The sequence below is a fragment of the Aspergillus luchuensis genome, chromosome 7 (assembly GCF_016861625.1).
Source record: "Aspergillus luchuensis IFO 4308 DNA, chromosome 7, nearly complete sequence".
Taxonomy (NCBI): Eukaryota; Fungi; Ascomycota; class Eurotiomycetes; order Eurotiales; family Aspergillaceae; genus Aspergillus; species Aspergillus luchuensis.
Window position 1 is genome coordinate 1,963,586 of NC_054855.1, and position 18,682 is coordinate 1,982,267.

General features: G+C 51.4%; 7 protein-coding genes across 7 annotated transcripts; 5 read left to right on the forward strand and 2 right to left on the reverse strand.

Moving 5' to 3' along the window:
- Positions 1-655: 655 nt before the first annotated feature.
- On the forward strand, positions 656-3,504 carry AKAW2_70684S (RNA-processing protein PTA1; the record flags this gene model as incomplete). The annotated part of the gene is made up of 7 exons (XM_041683293.1): positions 656-993; positions 1,120-1,285; positions 1,339-1,469; positions 1,531-1,734; positions 1,791-2,139; positions 2,191-3,011; positions 3,081-3,504. The coding sequence occupies 7 exons, from the start codon at positions 656-658 to the stop codon at positions 3,502-3,504; spliced, it is 2,433 nt and encodes an 810-aa protein (XP_041547568.1).
- Positions 3,505-4,604: 1,100 nt separating this feature from the next.
- On the reverse strand, positions 4,605-6,866 carry AKAW2_70685A (uncharacterized protein; the record flags this gene model as incomplete). Its single annotated transcript, XM_041683294.1, has 4 exons — positions 4,605-5,252; positions 5,318-5,804; positions 5,863-5,932; positions 5,990-6,866. 4 exons carry the CDS (start codon positions 6,864-6,866, stop codon positions 4,605-4,607), a joined length of 2,082 nt encoding a protein of 693 aa, XP_041547569.1.
- Positions 6,867-8,345: 1,479 nt separating this feature from the next.
- On the forward strand, positions 8,346-9,970 carry nop12 (rRNA-processing protein NOP12; the record flags this gene model as incomplete). Its single annotated transcript, XM_041683295.1, has 2 exons — positions 8,346-8,429; positions 8,495-9,970. The coding sequence occupies 2 exons, from the start codon at positions 8,346-8,348 to the stop codon at positions 9,968-9,970; spliced, it is 1,560 nt and encodes a 519-aa protein (XP_041547570.1).
- A 710-nt stretch (positions 9,971-10,680) lies between these two features.
- On the forward strand, positions 10,681-11,658 carry AKAW2_70687S (uncharacterized protein; the record flags this gene model as incomplete). Its single annotated transcript, XM_041683296.1, has 2 exons — positions 10,681-11,031; positions 11,137-11,658. The coding sequence occupies 2 exons, from the start codon at positions 10,681-10,683 to the stop codon at positions 11,656-11,658; spliced, it is 873 nt and encodes a 290-aa protein (XP_041547571.1).
- Positions 11,659-12,734: 1,076 nt separating this feature from the next.
- Positions 12,735-14,065, forward strand: AGNR1 (uncharacterized protein; the record flags this gene model as incomplete). Its single annotated transcript, XM_041683297.1, has 3 exons — positions 12,735-12,898; positions 12,989-13,226; positions 13,292-14,065. The coding sequence occupies 3 exons, from the start codon at positions 12,735-12,737 to the stop codon at positions 14,063-14,065; spliced, it is 1,176 nt and encodes a 391-aa protein (XP_041547572.1).
- A 490-nt stretch (positions 14,066-14,555) lies between these two features.
- AKAW2_70689S (DUF1993 domain-containing protein) lies at positions 14,556-15,122 on the forward strand (the record flags this gene model as incomplete). Its single annotated transcript, XM_041683298.1, has 1 exon — positions 14,556-15,122. The coding sequence occupies one exon, from the start codon at positions 14,556-14,558 to the stop codon at positions 15,120-15,122; it is 567 nt and encodes a 188-aa protein (XP_041547573.1).
- A 273-nt stretch (positions 15,123-15,395) lies between these two features.
- Positions 15,396-18,110, reverse strand: AKAW2_70690A (uncharacterized protein; the record flags this gene model as incomplete). Its single annotated transcript, XM_041683299.1, has 2 exons — positions 15,396-15,733; positions 15,794-18,110. 2 exons carry the CDS (start codon positions 18,108-18,110, stop codon positions 15,396-15,398), a joined length of 2,655 nt encoding a protein of 884 aa, XP_041547574.1.
- Between the last annotated feature and the right edge of the window lie 572 nt (positions 18,111-18,682).

Consider the following 18,682-nt stretch of genomic DNA (forward strand, 5'->3'; position numbering starts at 1 on the left):
GCATTTTGGTGCCGGCCGATCATCAATTAATCTAGGGTAGAATCCCTAACACCTGCATAATGAGTATTTATACTAAGGATGCATCGGGACTAAATGCCATTGTCAACGACCAATTAGGCACATTTACTTTTGAGCCCTTCCTGGATGAGAATGACGGTCCAATTAGAAAGGATGTCAATAGATATGGAATGAGGATGGGGGGACAGGATAAGGGAAATGACGGTGGATGCCGCGAGACAGACTCACGTGACCATTGTGTCAAGCGCCGGCCAGATTCCTGCTTCGGCTTCCGTCCATCCATTCATTCAGCTTGACTTCTTCCATCAACAACAACTACCATTATCCTCCACCTTTCCTCCTTCCCCCCTCGGGTCTCTCGGTTGGTATTTCTTACCTATATCACCTCTTTGTTTCCGCCCGAGTCATCGTTGCTTTCTTCTCATATTTACCAATCACCGGTACTCACCTTTACGCTGTATGCGCCGCGTCGGCAGATTATCTAGTCGCATTCTAAGCCCGGTGCTTGCACCGTGAATTTCCCCTTCCCCTGCGTAGACAAACCCAACCAGTTCCCCTTTTGCTTTACAAATTCGATCTTTCAAACCTCGTCCTTCCTTCCATCTGGCCGGCTCAGTCGGCCATTGAACCAGTCGTAATGGCTCAGTCGACCGATCACCTCGTCGATCAGATCGCCCAGCTCAACGCCGCCCGAAACCTCGTCCTTGGCGATGCTGCCTTCTACCCACAGATCGTGAACGGTGTTCTTCCGTTAATTGGCGCAAATACACGCCTGGAGTTGCGACGATGGGGATCGGAGTTCCTGGCCGAGACGTTTGCCAGTCCCGCGTTGGCTTCGACTCAGAAGGAACAATTGGCCCCGAACGTGCTGCAGACATTACGAGAGATATTGGAATTGCCGGAAAAGGATCCCATGGTTTTGAAACATATAGTGCAGAATGCGGCCAGTTTGTATCCGCTGGTGTTTAGGCATATGTAGGTGGCTGATGCTTGCTTCTGTTTCGCCCCCTCGGGAGAGCTCTCGTAGATTGCTGCATGATGCTGCAATGTGATTTAGAGCACCCATTGGGCTTCGCAGTGTACTAACGCTTGACCTTGCAGTATCAATCATCCCGCAGAGGCAACCGCCTGGGAGAACATGACAGCCATCAAACAGGACATCCTGCGTCGATGGGACTCCTTCCCTTTCCCCGTCAAGATCTGCTGTATCAAGTTCGTACAGCGAGTCGTCCACGTGCAGACGCATGGCCCCATCGCCGACCCTAGAGTATGTTCACTGAGATCTTGCGTATTTCGCTGAGATTAACGCTGTCTTCCTAGCGACCCGACCAGAATGAGACCTCCTTGGCCATTGTGCCCCGAAACCATGCTATCCTGTCTCTCCCAAACTTGGAAGCAGAGGCGTCCGGATTGCTGGATCGACTTTTGTCTGTCTTCCAAGAAGAATCAAGGTATTTAAGACCCCTTTCCATCCGCGGTAGTTAACGTAAAATGTCGCTAATACTTTCAAAGTGATCCCCTTCTCGTCAATGCGACTTTGAACTGCCTGGCCGTCCTCATTCGAACCCGACCATCCGTGGGCAATAAGATCATCAACGCGATCATGAACTTCTACCCTGCGAGACAAGTGCGCGCTCCCATAACTCCCTCGGTCCGAGTTGGGGTCAAGTCGATGGAACGGACTGCCAGAGCAGTGATGATCAATATACTCAAGAGGTGAGACAACATGGTGGGATAAGATAAGCGGATGGATTGCTGATGGATCTACCCAGGAACCCCAACCACCCCCTGGCGGGCAAGATGCAGCAATATATCGACCGATTGATGCAATCGCGTATAGAAGTCGCCGACGAAGCCTCGCGGAAGCGCGGTTTGCCTACCGAGCCAACGGACGGTCTAGACAACACTAAACGGGCGAAACTCGATGCTGAAACGCCAGCTCTGATCAAGGTTCCGCCGTTGCCACCAGGCCCGATTAGCTATTCACAGCTCTTTACGCTCACCGAAGACCGGGAGCTGTCGAACTTCGATGTGAAGCAGTTGCCTACCGATATTGTACTCAAGATTGTTGTTCCTCTCCTAGGTCGTGTCGACCAGTCGATGATGCAGCAGTCCATTGATGTATGCTGAACTCCAAATAAGGAAGAAAAATCAGTGCTAACGGAGCCGCAGGCGATACGTATGCGGTATCAAACAATTCAGAAGCAGCAGGCTGCACAGCCTCCGGCAGCCCCAGCGGAGGCAGAAGATGACGACGACTACGAACCCGAGTACCAGCCCATGGACATTCCCGAACCGGCAGCCGAACAAGCGGAAGCCGTATCCGCTGAAGTGGCCGACCTCCAACCGGACCTAGTATCTCTAGGCCCTTTCGTTCTACCCCAGCCACCGCCTCTGACGGAAGATGAGGCCGCAGACATTGGTCGAAGTGCTGTTGGGAGAGTGTTTGGCATGTTGACGTCCACCGGAGTTGCCCCTAACCCAGCCAAAGGGAAGAGTCAACAGCAACTAGGCTTTGCTCGCCTTGCTGGAAGCACCTTCGACCGTGACGCTTGGGTGACCCTGCTCACTAGACTTGCCACTCGGGCCCCAGCTGGTCTGGAACCGGGAAGCGGAAAAGTCGAGAAGGGAAAGGCCCCAATATCGGACTCTATCCGAGAAACCCTCTACCGATATATCCTAGAGGACTTTCGCGGTCGCGTAAACATTGGCATCATGTGGCTTAACGAGGAATGGTACAACGACCGGATGCAAATGGAGTTTACTGCGCAGCATCGGCGCGAGGAGGATGAGGAGGTAACAGTCCCGTTACACTACGACCACTGGGTCCTGCGACTCCTGGACGGGTTCCTCCCGTACCTGGACTCCCGGGACACGAAGATCTTCATCCGCTTCCTCAGTGAGATACCCGAGGTGACGATCCCAATCACAAAGCGAGTGGCCAGTCTAGCAAAGGATCCAGAGCGCGTGAACCTATGCATTCAATCTCTACTGTACGTTCCATACCCACCCAAAAGAAGAGAGGAAACCCTCAAGTATCAAGAAGCTAACAACATTCCAAGGTACCTGATAATGTTCCGACCCCCCGCACGGGAGATGTGTCTCAACGCCCTCGAGGACGTCTACGATACCTGTATGTTGCTATCTTCCCCCGCACAGACTACCCCAACGCTAACCATTCCACCCCACACTTCAGACGAGGAATCCCGTCCCTTGGCCGGTAAATTACTCGCCAAATGGCGTCCCAAGAAGACCGAAGAGCAGCAACAGCAACAACAACCAGATGGGCAACAAACACCATCCCAGACTCCTCAATCTCAGCCTCAGCAGCAGCAGCAGCAGCAAACCACCCTCGCATCCCGCCCTATCACATCATCAGAGTCCAACACCCCCCTCACCAACGGCACGGATGAATCCAACCCCGCTCCCCCGCCGCTCCAACAACAACCACAATCACAACCAGATGCCACCCCAACCACCACCTGAGCAAGAAGAGGAAGCGTCCGTAACCAACACCAATACACCCTCTCGCATTTAAAGAAATACCTACCCTGTTATGTATCACTTTGTAACTTGCAACAGACACAATCAAAGAGAGAGAATACATACATACATACATACAAGCAAATCCATCAATACCTACCTCTGTTACGGATGATTCCCCACCCCATCTCCTTTCTGATTGCGTCACTCGCATAGACTAAATAGCCAATCAATTCATTGTCTGCTTCATTACAACTAAGTAGTACTAACTATAGTATTACAGTAGTTATTTATCTTATCTAGATGTGGGGGGGAATGATATCCATGTATTCGTATTAGCGGGGCTTATCTATCTATCAATCTATACCAAGGGAGAGTATTATTCAATACATGGCTTATGTAGCATTGGAATTAATTCCGCGCGGAGATGTTGATCCGGTACGTGTGGCTTGTGGCTTGGTAAAGAATAGTGTCTGCACTCCGTATCTACTGAGTGATACGGGATGTGCTAGTGCCACACCGTATAGGGTGAAAGATCGAAAGACAGGAATAAAATAAGAATTGAAGAGTTTGCACTGATCAGTGAAAGAGAGTTTCTATTCTAATAAACCTCCTATGCACGGCTTTCCGTGGTAATAAACAGAGAAAGAATACACATATTCCAACAACGCCAAGAGAGCAAAGAGGTTAAGACATAACACCGTGGGCATATGTAGTATGTATCGTGAATTGCAAGAAAATAAGAAGAAGAAAGAAGAGAAGACGGTGTTTGTTTAGAGAAAAAAAGATCAAGAAGAAAACCCCCAGCAAAAAGTATTAGCTATCAGCCGATGCATCCGTTCGCCCATATTCACACATTGCCCCAAAGCAGTTCCTCATCAAAAAAACAGTGAGATAAGAGGAACCGGCAGAAATTGCAGAATAGATAGATCACTTGAATTCGTCCCTGTTGGTGCCAGTCATACATGCCAAATCCGTACATACATTAAAAACACTCTACAACACCTGAAAGCGAAGCCCTGTACATTGAGCTATGGAGAATGTCCACACCTCGGAAGAAATGATGGTAGATGGTGAGTTTGGTGCTGCGTGATAGACTTTCATTACCGCGCTGCCATCTGATTCGACCCAGGGCCAAGGAGTCCTGTTGACTGATGAATGGAGTTGACCGGTCGAGATGAGAGTGGCGGCGAGGAATCACGTTTCACGGTAGCCGACTGAAAGAGACCGAGTCGGGCCGAAGGTGGTGAATAGGCGGCATTTTGTGAGGTCCCTTGGGGAGAGCGGTGACCGAGTGTTGTATTATACGAGGCGGGATGTGGTTTGCGTACATCGAGGGGAGAGGAACTTAATGATCGGAACCCAGATCTCCTCTCCGCCTCGTAATCGGGGTTTGCAAAGGGTCCGGGATGTTGAGGGTGTTGTTCTTGGTCGTAGGGGGTGTTGTTGGCTGAGGAGTTTTCGGCGATTGTGGAGGCAGACCCGTTGGGTGCGTGTATGTCAACCACTCGTTTTTGTGCGGCAGGTGTTGTGAACACAGGAGCCCGAGGATTCTCAAAGACCCGACTCTGCGGTCGTTGTGGCAGCTGCTGGTGCTGATGTATGGGATGCTGCGGATTAGCCCATGGCGTCTGCTCCAAGAAAGCTTCTTCTGCAGCTGTGCGGTAGACGTTCGATGACATGGCCGGCATGGCACCCCGCGGGAGCGTGGACTGAGCCTGTGATGCGGGAACTCGTGGTTCGATGGAGATCTGCGTATGCCATGTCAGATTGGACGTTCACCGTCGGAAAAGTTTTATGATTTGATTGGACTTACACCCATCTTTTCTAGATCCTCATCAAGCTCCGATGGCCGTGCAGCGGACAGCGCAGGTGCAGCTGGAAAGCCGACGTATTTGGCAACTCCTGCCATGACAGACACCTCTTGGTTGTAAGCGGTTTGGTGGGCGATCTGCTGTGACCGGCGGGTGGGGAACGGAATGTAATGTTGCGGGCTAATCTCGTCTGTCTTGAAGCGATCGTGCTGGATAGAGTAAAACTGCTTGCTGATCGCACTTGAATGCTTTTCGCGAATATCTCGTGTCCGTTGAAAGTAGGTGCTATGCGCTTGAGCACGTTCAGCTAGACTCTTGTTCAACAAGGCTTTCATCCTGTACTGAAAGAGTGTCTGTTCGTATTTGATTTTCGTATCGCGATACCGTCCGATGCATTCAAGCTGCCGCAGGTACTCAGGATGCGTGGGATTCTTTGCGTCGAGCATCTCTAGCTCTCGGTTCAATTTTGAAATCCTCTCGTCATAGATCCTAGCAGCCATGTGGTTAGTAATCTGCTCATAACACACAAAGATAAATGGGTTCATACTTGTCTCGTAGGGTCGCAAACTCCCGTTCCAATACGGCGAGAGAATCCATCGCAGATATCCTCTTGGCTGCTAGGTGTGGAGATCAGAATCGGAGTAACTGGAGCCTGCATCTCTGGGGCAACTTACACTCTTCCTCAAGTTTGGCGGCAGCAGCTTCACCGTCATCCGCATCTTCACCACGTTCCGCGGCATCATCATCGCCAACGTCATCGGCCTCTGCGCCGGTCTCAAGCGCACCGTTATCGGCTTCATCGTCGACATCTCTGGTTTTCCGACCCTTCCGCTTACCCTTCTTGGCTCTCTTACCCTTAGCAGGTACCGCAGGTAAGGTTGACTCCGGGATGTCGTCGGTTGCGATGTCTTCCTCGACAAGCTTTGGAGGTTCGTCCATTGGCTCGGGTGTGAGTACGAGGTCATCCGGCGGAGGGTCGCTCAAGTCACTCTTGACTGAGCCACGGCGCTTCTGGGGCGGCAAATCTTCTTCGTCGATTTCCATACCCCCCTCGTCACCGGACTCTAGCCGCTTGCGCTTCTTGCCAGTGCTTTCTGAAAGCGCAGAGTCATCGAGCCCGGGTGTGTCGTTGTCCACTTCAGCGGTGCGTGTGGTTTTAGCACGGGGCTTACTGGGGGAATCGTCCGCCACGTGCTCTTCGTCATCTTCCACATCATCGTAGGTCGTCGACTGAGCCAGCTTGCTGGGACTGGGCTCATAGCCAGAGGCACTCACGACGATATTTGTTTTTGAACGGAAGTTTGGTGAGTCCTCAATGCGCTCCGTTTCCGCTTCTGAATCATTTTCCGGGGCCACTTTATCGGGCTTCGGAGACTCATAGTCGGATGGAATATTTTCAGATACGTCATCAATCTCACTCAAACTGCTAGATCTATCATCACCCATGAATGAGTCGTCCAGAAGGAGGTTCTGTTCGCCATTGGTGACGGCAGAGTCTGCTCCAGCTGGCGCACCCACCGAAACAGGCTCCCTGCTTTCGGCTACCTCCATGGTTATGCGCGAGTATGAGGTTTATCGGTAGAAAGAGGGGGGAGGTCAGAGAGGAAGAATTGAGGGCGTGGTGTGTGGAGATTGTGGTCTGAAGACCTGTGGGGGGTAGGCAAATCCGTGGTTGTTGGTAGGATCAGGGTCGTAAATCTAGTTCAATGGAGAACAAAACGTTAGACAACTTGAGAAAAAACATGATACGGCAAAATAAGGCGATATGAAACTCATTAGCTGGGGAGAAGAGTGGAAGAGGAAAATGTCGAGGATGAGAGGGGAGAAAGAGGGTTGCCAAAGGCGGTGCGGAGGTTCTGATCACACCCCAGACGGAGCGAAAGTGACTTTCGCTCCCGGTTTGGGCTCTGGGAACTGCGCCGACCCAACTGCAACGCTCAGGGCGCTGTCTCGAGGTCCCAGAGCCGTGACAACATCGCGAGTATCTGGCACCAACCAAGTATCCATAAGAAAAGCCTCGAAGAACATACCGTTCAGTAATGCGCCAGCAGCGAAACTCGTAAGACGCAGCTGCCGCGACCGAGTCCGGTTCCCTGAACCACCGCGATCGCGGAGAGAGGATAGGAGCAAGCCAGAAGAACTCGAAAGTATTGACCAATATGTAGTATGAATGCACTCGCCAGAATCCGCGCAAGCAAACTCTCGTCGAGAGGAAGTATTGTACGTAGGAGGAGGTGGTGAAAGTCAACGCTCACGAAGCGGGCAAGACGACAGTGCAGCGTAGCGGGAGGATGGGCGGCATGGAAGAGGAGGGTAGACGGTTGGATGAGGAAATTGTTGAAACCAGCAGAAAGCGAGCGAGTAGTGTGGGGAAAAGAGTCTGGAGATAAAGACCACCAAGTCTGAAGCGCTAGGGAAGCGATGGCAGCTTGGAGGTGAGAGGAAAAGAGGAGGAGAGGCGGCGGCGGCGGAGGGAGAAAGAACCAGAGCAGCAGCAGAGCAGCAAAGCAGCAGCAGCAGCAGCAGCAATGATGGAGATTGATTCACTGACTGGCCGGCCGCTTCCCTTTCGCTGCTCCTCTTCCCGTATACCGCCTGTATCGCGTTCTGCCGGCTGTATTGTTGCCGCGCCCCGTGGAGTCTCACCGCCTTGACGTGCGACCATCTTATCATCCTCGGTGTCTCGCCCATTTGAGGACAACAGGAATTTCAATGGTAATTGTCATATTTTCAGGTGGGTATAGGATCATTTCATTTGGGTCGGCTATCAAAATTTGATTTCCTTGTGGCTGAGACTTCTAATGCCCCTTCATCAGTTGGACCGCTATCAGTTCCCACGTGACTGATCCGGCGCCTATCGCCGAGACCCAGAAAAAAAAAGAGGAAAAAGTAAAAAAAGTAGGAAATATCAGAACAGAAACGCCAAGCGCAGACAATACGGAAATTTGACAGTTACAGGCCTGTCAGCTTTTCCATCTTACATTTTTCTCCATTTTTCGAAAGGGACTGGATCCCTAGCCTTCTATCATTATGGGAAAGTCAGACAATTCTCTTCCTCTCTTGGGGGCAAAGGCCTCCATTGATCCTACTCTCGCTGCCCTGTTTGAGACAAGTGTGCGTAACACACACCTTCTGCTTCGCCAGTGTATCTTGAACTAACATGGCCACGGCATCATTAGGCTGGCCCAGTAAAAGCTCCTTCCGTCACAATCGCCGCTCCCGCTCCCCAATCAAGCAAGCGCACTGCTGAAAATGACGAGGATGAAGATGGCGAAGATGTGCTCTCCGAATTGGAAGACGAATCTCTGCCCGAGGACGAGGAGATGCAGGAAGCCCCGGAAGCATCGAGCGATGAGGGCAGCGACAAGGCCGAAGTAGCCGCCGAGGCGCCCAGCCGCAAACGCAAGAGGACCACTGCAGAAGATGTCGAAGATTCATACATGCGTCGCATCGCGAAGGAGCAGAAGAAGGAGGATGAAAAGAGACGGGAAGAGAAGGCGAAGCGACAGAAGACGGTAGAGGGTGAGCAGGGAGAGAATGCCGAGAAATCTGAGGAAGAAGATGATGAGGAGAGTTCTGAAGAGGATGAGGAGAAGACGGCCGCCCCGAAGCACGAGAGCCAGACAGGGGATGCCGAGTCGAAGGAATTGGACAAATCTAACCGAACTGTTTTCTTGGGCAATGTCTCTAGTGAGGCGATCAAGTCCAAGTCCGCTAAGAAGACCCTCCTGAAACACTTAGGATCGTTCCTCTCTACGCTTCCGGAGTCTACTGGACCTCACAAGGTGGAATCTATTCGCTTCCGCTCCACTGCATTTGCCAGTGGTGGCGGAGTCCCCAAGCGAGCCTCATTTGCCAAGCAAGAAGTACTGGATGATACGACGCCGTGCACCAACGCATATGCCGTCTACAGCACTGTGCAAGCCGCGCGCAAGGCTCCCGCTGCGCTCAACGGTACCGTGATTCTGGACCGGCATTTGCGTGTTGACAGTGTCGCGCATCCTGCCCCGATCGACCACAAACGCTGTGTTTTCGTTGGTAATCTGGACTTTGTCGACAATGAGGTCAAGCCCGACGATGAGCAGAAGAAGAAAAAGCGAGCCCCCGCAGATGTTGAAGAAGGTCTCTGGCGGACCTTCAACGCTCACACCGGTCGTTCGAATAAGGATAAGCCCAAGAATGGAAATGTTGAATCAGTCCGCGTGGTTCGCGACAGCCTCACTCGTGTCGGCAAAGGATTTGCCTACGTTCAATTCTATGATCAAAACTGTGTCGAGGAGGCTCTTGTACTCAATGGAAAGCATTACCCGCCTATGCTTCCCCGCAAGCTCCGCGTGTCCCGGGCCAAGAAGGTTATCAAGAAGCGTTCAGACGGCGGTGGCCAGAAGAAGACGCTTGGTGAGGCAGACAAGACCCTTCAGGGTCGCGCAGGCAGACTCTTTGGCCGGGCCGGTGCAGCCAAGGTGAAGGCGGATGCGCAGAAGTCCATCTCGCAGAACTCCTTGGTGTTCGAAGGCCATCGGGCCACCGAAGGTTCGCACATTCGGGTCAAGACGAAGAGCCGTGGCTCCAAGGGCAAGCCGAACAACCGGAGCAGCAAGCGTGCTGCGGCCTACAAAGCCGCTGGTGGTTGGAAGAAGGGGAAGACCGATTAATGGACTGGGATGTGAGCTTACTGGCGTTTTTTAAATCTGTATTCTATTTTCACGGGTGTATTTTGCATGTCAAAAAGCCAATTGATACGAGACTCGTTAAGTAGATATCCATCTGTTGCATGCCAATTCATCGGTTGTGAACTGTCTGTATTGTGCCTGTTCTGCTGTACGCGATGTGTAACTTTGGCCCTTTCAGGAACACGCCCATGACGTCACCTATAGATTGCGCCGCCTTTCTCCTGGCGATATCACTCACTGCTATCGCCCTTCACATATGCAGCGCTCTACTCTTATAAACCGACATGTAACATATTTCTATGAATGCTAGTTTTAGTCAAATCATTGATAGACTTTTCGTTCCATATTTTAACCATCGCGTGTGGTGCCTACTGTATCTCTCCTCCCCCTCTATCATTCTGCCCGGAAGGCGGGGTGAGATCAAAACGGTTACACTAAGTTGACCGACATCACTTGAGTCAGACTGGTGCCTGAGCCCAACCATTGAAATGAGCTTGTCTTGAGTGAGCAATCCTCTTCATTTTGTAGCTGTCTTATGTTGGCCCGTTGGCTAAGTTCGTCAAGGCAACAATTAGATTCGATACCGAACTACGACCGTTTCTAAGTCTGTCGTTTCGCATGAGCCAACGTTAGGTTTGTATCGGTACAAACTTAAGGAGGCCCCTTCAAGTAGCTCGCAGGCTACAAACATAATGATGTTGCCTCTAGTCAATCGGCTTGCTATAAGGCGACGACCAAACCGCCCCCCCAACAACAACGATACAAGCACCCCACCAGACGAGGATAACAAGGACTCTTCCCCGGAAGGTGACACATACTATCCCAGTTGTTTCGATGTTTTGAAGGTTCGGTATCTGCTACAGCATATTTGGCAATGGACGAGGAACTCGCAAGAGTTGCTGCCAGCTGAAATTGTAGATATGATTATGGACGCAGCCGAGTATTGGGCTTCTTCTGAGTCCGTCCTGGAAGGAGAGACTGTTATCAGGAAAGATCAGGACCAGATTGTTCTAACGACGGTACCTCTGTGCTATGATGTGCAGGTAAGTTGGAGCTTTTGGCCTACTGTGGCAGTTTGCATGCGTCTCACTCCAGCCGGAGACTTTCTCATCGGGTTATTGTTGCTGACACCGTGTTTAAACCACCAGACCTTGAATACTCCGTCTCCAAAGCCTTTGCCCCATCGGACCACTCATCCATGCCGCCAGATCATCTTTACTATTGAATCTCACGATCAGGGATGGGGTGGCGGCCCAGGGTCTCGCGGCCAATACGGGGGCTCTTATTCGTGGTTTGATACCGAAGTCATTCACTCAGCACATCAGAAGAAAGCTGCAAATAATCAGCCTCCACCGCAGGGTCCATTCCATTTTGGGCCCGATCATCCTAACCTGCTGCCAACGGCTCATAAGCTACAGTCGAATAAGACGGCCGTGCCAGGTTCGCAAAAGCATACTATTGTTTGGCACTACCAGGATGATATCGCTCCGGACTCGAGTGAAGCGGAGGAAATTGAACGAACTCAGGGACGAGGACGAGCCACACTGGATGGAAGCCAAGTCCGCAGTCTGGAGATTGGAGATGCGATTGCTGTCTGGGGTCGGGCACGGTTTGGAGGGTGGTCGAACCATGTGCAGCGAGTGTCAGTGCGGGTGTTTTGGGCGGTCTAATGCGGGGATCCTAAGTCAGCAGCCTCTTTAGAGCGCACGAGAGCTAGAAACAAGTAAATCTCTGAGGAGCAATAAGCAGATATGTAGTTATGAACTACGTAGTGTTATTGTTGGGGATTATTTACTAAACAGCTGTAACTATACATCCTTATCGGCTATCGATAGACTGGGTATACTACTGTATCTGGGTAGTATAGATGGTAGCCTGCCAAATCAGGCCGGAGAGAGCATCACCTCATTCCCCAAGGCGATCACGCAATTGCGCCAAGACCACCCAATCCCGTCATCTGTGCATTTGAATATAAGGTCGCTCTCTTCCTCCATCACCAGCAACGCTGGTTTTGTCCTCCCTCTTTGGACCAAACTGGAAGACACAGTCCCGTCAATTAACCAGACAGAAGCTCAATGTTGCTCCCTACTTGACGGTGACCTTCCCCCCGACTCCTCTACGCCTTGCGGCCCTCCTTCATTCCCAGCCAAGACGACAGAATGTGACTGCCGACGGAAAGCGGCCCAGGATGTTCCAGGAGCGAATCCGGGTGGGGCTGGCCACATTGGTTTGCGCAACAACCGGTCAGTCGTGCGAGAAGCGGTGATACACTCAGTGTGACCAGTGAGCAGTGCGGTTATCACCGCCTGACCGGCCGTAGCGGAGGCATCATGCGTTATCTCGCCCGAGAGACTTTGTTTCTGCGCAGTTTTCCTGCGCCGTGACTCGAATTTGGAGCGGATTGACTGGCTGATCGGCTTTCTTCCCATCTGCCTATCCTATCTAGGCCATCGGGGTACTCGGCTATCCCATTCTCAGCGGTCATTCATGGTGTTGTGTTTCGTGGCTTCCCCTCTCCCGCCAAAACATGGCCTTGATTCTCGTTCGCCTGTTTCGCCGAGAATTACGCCGGCAATACGACCCAGCTCCCCTGGCGTTCTGACTCCCATCCCCATAAATGCCTCTCCCGCTCTTTTGAGATCACGCTTCGATTGTCACAACCACCCTTTTATCAGCCCTGTGAATTTGTGATATCCCGACTTTCTGCTATTATTTCCTCCACCCCATCTATAGGAGCAATTTGAGCATGGCTCAACCCCAGAAATGTGCTGCTGTCGTTGTGGGAGCCGGTCCAGCCGGTCTGGCGGTTGTGGGAAATCTCCTGGAGAAGCAACTTGGAGGGAAGATTGCCTGGGTTGACCCGTTATTCCAAGGTGGCCGGATAAACCAGAGATACCGCGAGGTTCCTAGGTGAGCAAATCCTCGGTCTGGTCGTCAGAATGAGCTTCAGGGTGCCAGAAGAGGAACACTCCTGCTGACTGGTTCTGTTGGCTCAATCAGCAATACCAAGGTGTGCTATTTTCAGGCGTACGCTACGGCCGTTCAACCTTTCCGCACTGTAATCGAAAACACTCGTATCCCCAACCCATTTACGACGATGGCCAAACTCGACCAAAATAAAACCTGTCATTTGCATCATGCTATTGATGTGGTTCGTGCTCTTACCGATGGCATCACAAAGATGGAACGGGTTCTGCCGTGTCGAGGAGTTGTCACAGCTGCCAACCTGGCCGAGAAAGTCAGTTATAGCGCTCTAGGAGCCATTCAGGATCCCGCATCGCTAACATTTGACCGTCGACATAGACTGCTACCTGGACCGTTCGCATCCGGTTGCAGGACTCGCAGGATGAAGTCGAGGTGCTGACGCCTCGACTCGTCGTGTGCACAGGGTCATCCCCAACCGAGGTCTCTATCTCTATTCCCGGGCACCACATCGAAAGGCTGGACCTGGATCTCGTACTGAAGCCCAGCGACCTGGTGTCGCATCTTCCCCGAGATAAGCCCTTGACCGTCGCCGTAGTAGGAGCCTCGCATAGCGCCATCCTTGCCCTCCTCAACCTGGTAGACTTGGCCCGCACATCCCATCCCGAGCTCCGTATCAAGTGGTTCACGCGGCATTCCCTGCGGTATGCCGAATTCATGGACGGCTGGATTCTCCGGGACAACACCGGACTCAAAGGGTCTGCCGCCGACTTCGCCCGTCAGCAACTGGAGGATGACAAGCTGCCACATTCCGAGGCTGGCCGGTTCATCACCAAGGTCTACTGCGGCGACAACCAGGAACAAGCACAGTATGAGCGGCATCTGCCCTCGTGCTCGTACCTGGTACAGGCCGTCGGCTTCACACGGGACCCGCTGCCAGAGCTGTCAATCAACGGCTCCTCATTGGAGCCCGAGTTCGACCCGGTTTCGGGAGGCTTCCGCGACTCCAACGGCCGCGTTGTCCGGGGTCTGTATGGGGCGGGCATCGCTTTCCCGGAGCGGGTGGTCGATCCGTATGGCAACGTCGAGCATGCGGTCGGCTTCTTCAAGTTTATGAACTTTGTGAAGCGGGTGTGTCCCCAGTGGGTGTCGTAGGGCTGTATTCTTAGCAGACTTGAGTATAGTGCATCGTCAGTGTCACCGCTGGTCGGGATATGACTTGAACGAATATAATAATCTTGCAAAGAGCATGATATATCTTCTAACTACCATCCATCTCGTAATGCGTATGGCCATAGGCATGATATAGTAACCAAGTTGAAATAGCATCAACAGACAATTGATTCCTGCGACAAACACAACAACCATCTCGGAGGACTGTGGCTATGAAACACTATAATACGAGACTATATCCACTTTGTCTGATGTTGGATTTTAATCACGACGCTAGTAGTTCCACCATCCACTACTATATAAGCATCCTGTATTCATCCATCACAGTGACTCACTCACCAGACTACATAAATACAGTCAATCAACCAGCCCTTCCCACAACCACTCCCAATCCCAATCAATAAATCAATCAATCATCCAACCATCCAATCTTACAACAACAAGAATAATAATAATAATTGAACCATCCAAAATGTCCCCCCCAAAACCAACCTCAACCCTCTACGCGACCACCCTCCCCATCCTCACCAGCATCCTCAAAACCCTCCTCCACCTCCTCCGCACCGCCGAACGCACCCACTCCAACCCATCCTCCCTCCTCCTCAACTCCCGCCTCCATCCAACCATGTACCCCCTCACCGACCAAATCCGCCTCGTGACATCCAACTCCGTCCGTCTCTACGCCCGCCTCACCAACCACCCCGAGGCAGACACTCTCCCCACAACCTTCCTACCAGAGGGTAACCCGCAATCCTTCGCGGAGTGCTACGAGCGCATCGACAAAGTGCTGGAGCTTCTGAAAGATGCGGATAATGACGCTACTACGAAGGAGGTGGTGAATTCCCATGCCGAGACGGTCAAGCCTGCGCCCGCGGGACCCGGAGTCGAGATCGATGTGACGAATGCGACGTATGCGCATACCATGGTCCTGCCGAATATTTATTTTCATTTGAATATTGCTTATGCGATTGTGCGCATGGAGGGCGTGGAGATTGGGAAGAGGGATTTGTATGCTGGGTTTGGGGAATTGTGGGGTTGAGATCTGATTCTTGTTTGATTAAGTGCTGTATGTATGTATGTATGTACGATATTGGGGGGTTTGGTTTAGTTAGGTACGTGGTTACCTGGGAATAGATATGGACATCTCTCCTCTCCTTCGCTTTATGGAGATTGATTCATTGGGAGTAACAGTAGCTACCAGGTTTCACTAGAATATAGGTACCTTTCCATAGACTCAAGGTTGATGGTCATACTACCATGATATCCATCTAGTGATCCAAAAAAAGAAAGGCATTACTCTATCCAATTTCCCTCAATGCAACTCATAGACATCCTTGACCATCTTCTCAACGTCACCTCCTCCAACTAGCGTTGGTTCATCGAATACGTTGCAAGATTGGTTGTCTGCCTGCTGTACCTGGAGCCCATAGTCCTCTATGTACTTGACAAATAATCCCACTTCAGGGTGGTTATGCTGGAGTAGAATCGAGACTTTCCGCATGATGTGCAGAAAGACAGCCAGAGCAGCATTATACTTGGTCGTTGTCTCAATGGGCGCAAAGTAATTATCCAGGCGTCTGAACTGATCAAGTGATGGGAGATGGCTACCCAGCTGGGCCACAGAAACTGAGTAAAGTGATGGAAGCTGTTCTACTAATAAGTCAGTATTGGCTGCCATCTCCCATCCAGGAGTGAAAGGGAATGACTCACCGAGTGTGGTTCTGAGGCATATATCAGCCTCTTCGGGCCCTTCCTCTCTGCGCAACGCTGCGTAATGTTCGGCTATCTGGTAAAGCAACCGCTTCCACACGTAGAGCTCAATCATGTGTGGCGCTATGGTCTCCATCTGACTGGCAATGCGGATAAAAACGACGGACGCCTCAATAGGGTAATGTAGGAAGCTTTCAAGCCGACTGGTGGTGTGAGAATGAGGGAAAGCTGTTATAAAAAGTCTTTCAAGCGTCCGCAATCTATGATTGCCAGTCGAGGTAGATTCTGGGACTGGTAAAAGACCAGCCTTCCAAGGCTCGCCAGGAAGTCGGCTTATTGCTCTGGAGCAGCACCCAAGACACTCCATTAGGCTAGAGGCAGTCTCCCTATCTTTGGATATGTCTTGCATCTTGAAGCAAACGGAAGAGAGAAAGACGTATAGAATGATGCTCTCATGAAAGCGGCGTTCGTATATTCGGTCAAGTGTTCGGACCCATTGCCGTCGGTTTACCTCCTTGGCGAGAGAGACCAGCGGCAATGCAGCATCAACTCGCTGGCCATTGGGCAGTTCTCTAACCTCGAGCAGTATCCAGGCGCAAGCATCACACGCTGACAGGGGCAAGATTATATCCGTCTCGGGGTAACTACCCAAGACCATTGGATAGCGGTGCCTGGCACAACTATTGGCCTGTGGAACATGGTGTGTGCCATTATAGTCGCGTGGGGTTTGGAGGAGAAGACACTGTATCGTCTGAACAGTCCCACATATAGGGCACTTTTGGTAGTGCTGGGGAACTGCACATCCTGCAGCGACGTTTCTTCTGTCTCTATATCCTGGTAAAAACAGATATTCGCAGTCTAGTGGTCCATCAGCTGGAGGCCTAGAAAGATGTGCAAGTGGGCTGATTCTCTGTTGAAACGAAAGCGCGGCTCCAATATATTGCATATTTCCTGCATCTGGCGAACTCATTGGGGTTAGATCGCTTGGGGACATTGAAGACTGGCGTCGAGTCAATCCGCTTAATCTTCTCGAGACATCCTCAAAGGTCATCTCCAACCGGGAAGAATGCTCATGAGCTGCTCTCACATTCTGTTTAAATTTGTCCCAGTTCCTTTGATGCTGCTTACGGAGTTCTGACTTGATGAACTCTGCAGTTGAGGACTGATTTGAATTAAGAATTGCTTGCCACAGAGACCATGGTCGTGATCCATCTTCGCCTAGAAAGGCCAGAAGGGTGAGGAGTACACTTTTTGCTTCCCCATCTAAGTCTTCACGTGGCTCAAGCAGAATCTTATCCATCGAATTCATAGTCCGACGGGAATTCGAAATCCACATTTGAATCTTGTCAATGTGACCCTGTGTCTTCGCGGCCAGGATGACGCCATCTAAGGCGGCGTAGTTCGATAGCAGGTGAAGTGTGTCCGTCTCAGATATCAAGCCAGTATAAATACTGTTCATGTCAAAATGGACTCCGTTTGGGAGTATGACAATATCCCGGGACATTTTGATGGGTCTGGGGACCTTGACTCTTTTGAGATCGTCGTATCTGATTGTCACCAGGTCCGCCCATTTCGTACCCTCTCCAAAGGGCACAAACTGCTTGTCTGCCTGGAGTATAGTCGAGAAATTCCCCTTGGCTTGTAGCACGTACAATATGCCAGTTATCACATCTGAGAAGAGAAAGATGCAATGTGGAGCCACGGCAAACGCAGACATCCCAACTGAGACATTGCAGCGAAATGGTGAACTTTCCGGATATCCAAATAGCGTTATCACGCAGGCTGTGCCCTGAATACCTGCGGCGGAGATAGCATGGGCAAACTTCTGAACTAGTGGCTCGGGGATTTGGCCGTCGGTCAAAAGAAACCATATGCTGGCGTCCTGAAGTCTTAATTTGCAAGCGGGGCTGTACAACAAAGCACCTGGATCGGTTTGGCCCCAGGAGCTGAGATTCTCGATGTCTGCTATTCTCATCGGTTCGAAGGCCGTGTGACACCAAGGAAGAGCCCTTGATCGTGACACCAAGTCCTGCGGCATGGAATCTCCACAGATTTCTTGAATAGCATCCTGCTCTTTCCGAAGCACAGGTCCCAACGTGCTTTGCGAGATATCTATCGCGGATGTAAGAGGAAGCTGCCCTAGAGTCGGCTCAGGTTCGTCCTGACTGTTGGGCGCCGATGCAGCAATCGTGGTGTTTCGCGGTCGCAAAGGCAGCTCAACTTGGTCCTGTGGAATGGATGCCGGTGCGACCATGGTATTTCGCAGTCTCAGAGCCAACTCAGCTTGATCCTGACGATCAGGTGCCGATGCAGACATGGTGGACTTGGGTTGGTAAAGGACCTGGAGAATGGGTTGCGTTAGAAGATCGAGTTGGTGGTCGCCAGTCTCTAGTTGAATCCGAACAAGGTATGCTCGCTGACTCGATCGAGGAAGCAGTTGATTTGCCACCTATGCCAGACTGTGATTCTGTTAATGGAGGTAGACAAGTTTTCACTCGTCGAGTCTCGGCCCCAAGTCACTGGGGTTTAACGAGTCAGCAAAGCGTGCACTCAGGAGTCTCCTCGAAAACACCTCAGGACCAGTGATATCAAGTGCAACACAGTTGTTCTGAGTATTCAGGATGGATGATCTTTGCGGTATATATGACCCTCTGTAATCAACACATCTCCAGTGTCAAACAGAAGAGGATGATGAGGTTTTTATTAGCAGGCAGGGTGCGTGAGGCTACAGTAGGACAAACACTTTACCCCCGCTCCCTTGGTGACAAGCGGCTGATGCACAGACAGCTATGGTGCCATAAATAGCACTCAGAGCTGAACAAATATATATAGACTGTGCGTTCCATTTTGAGGGATCACACGTTGATTTCTGGACTAGGGCCAGCCATT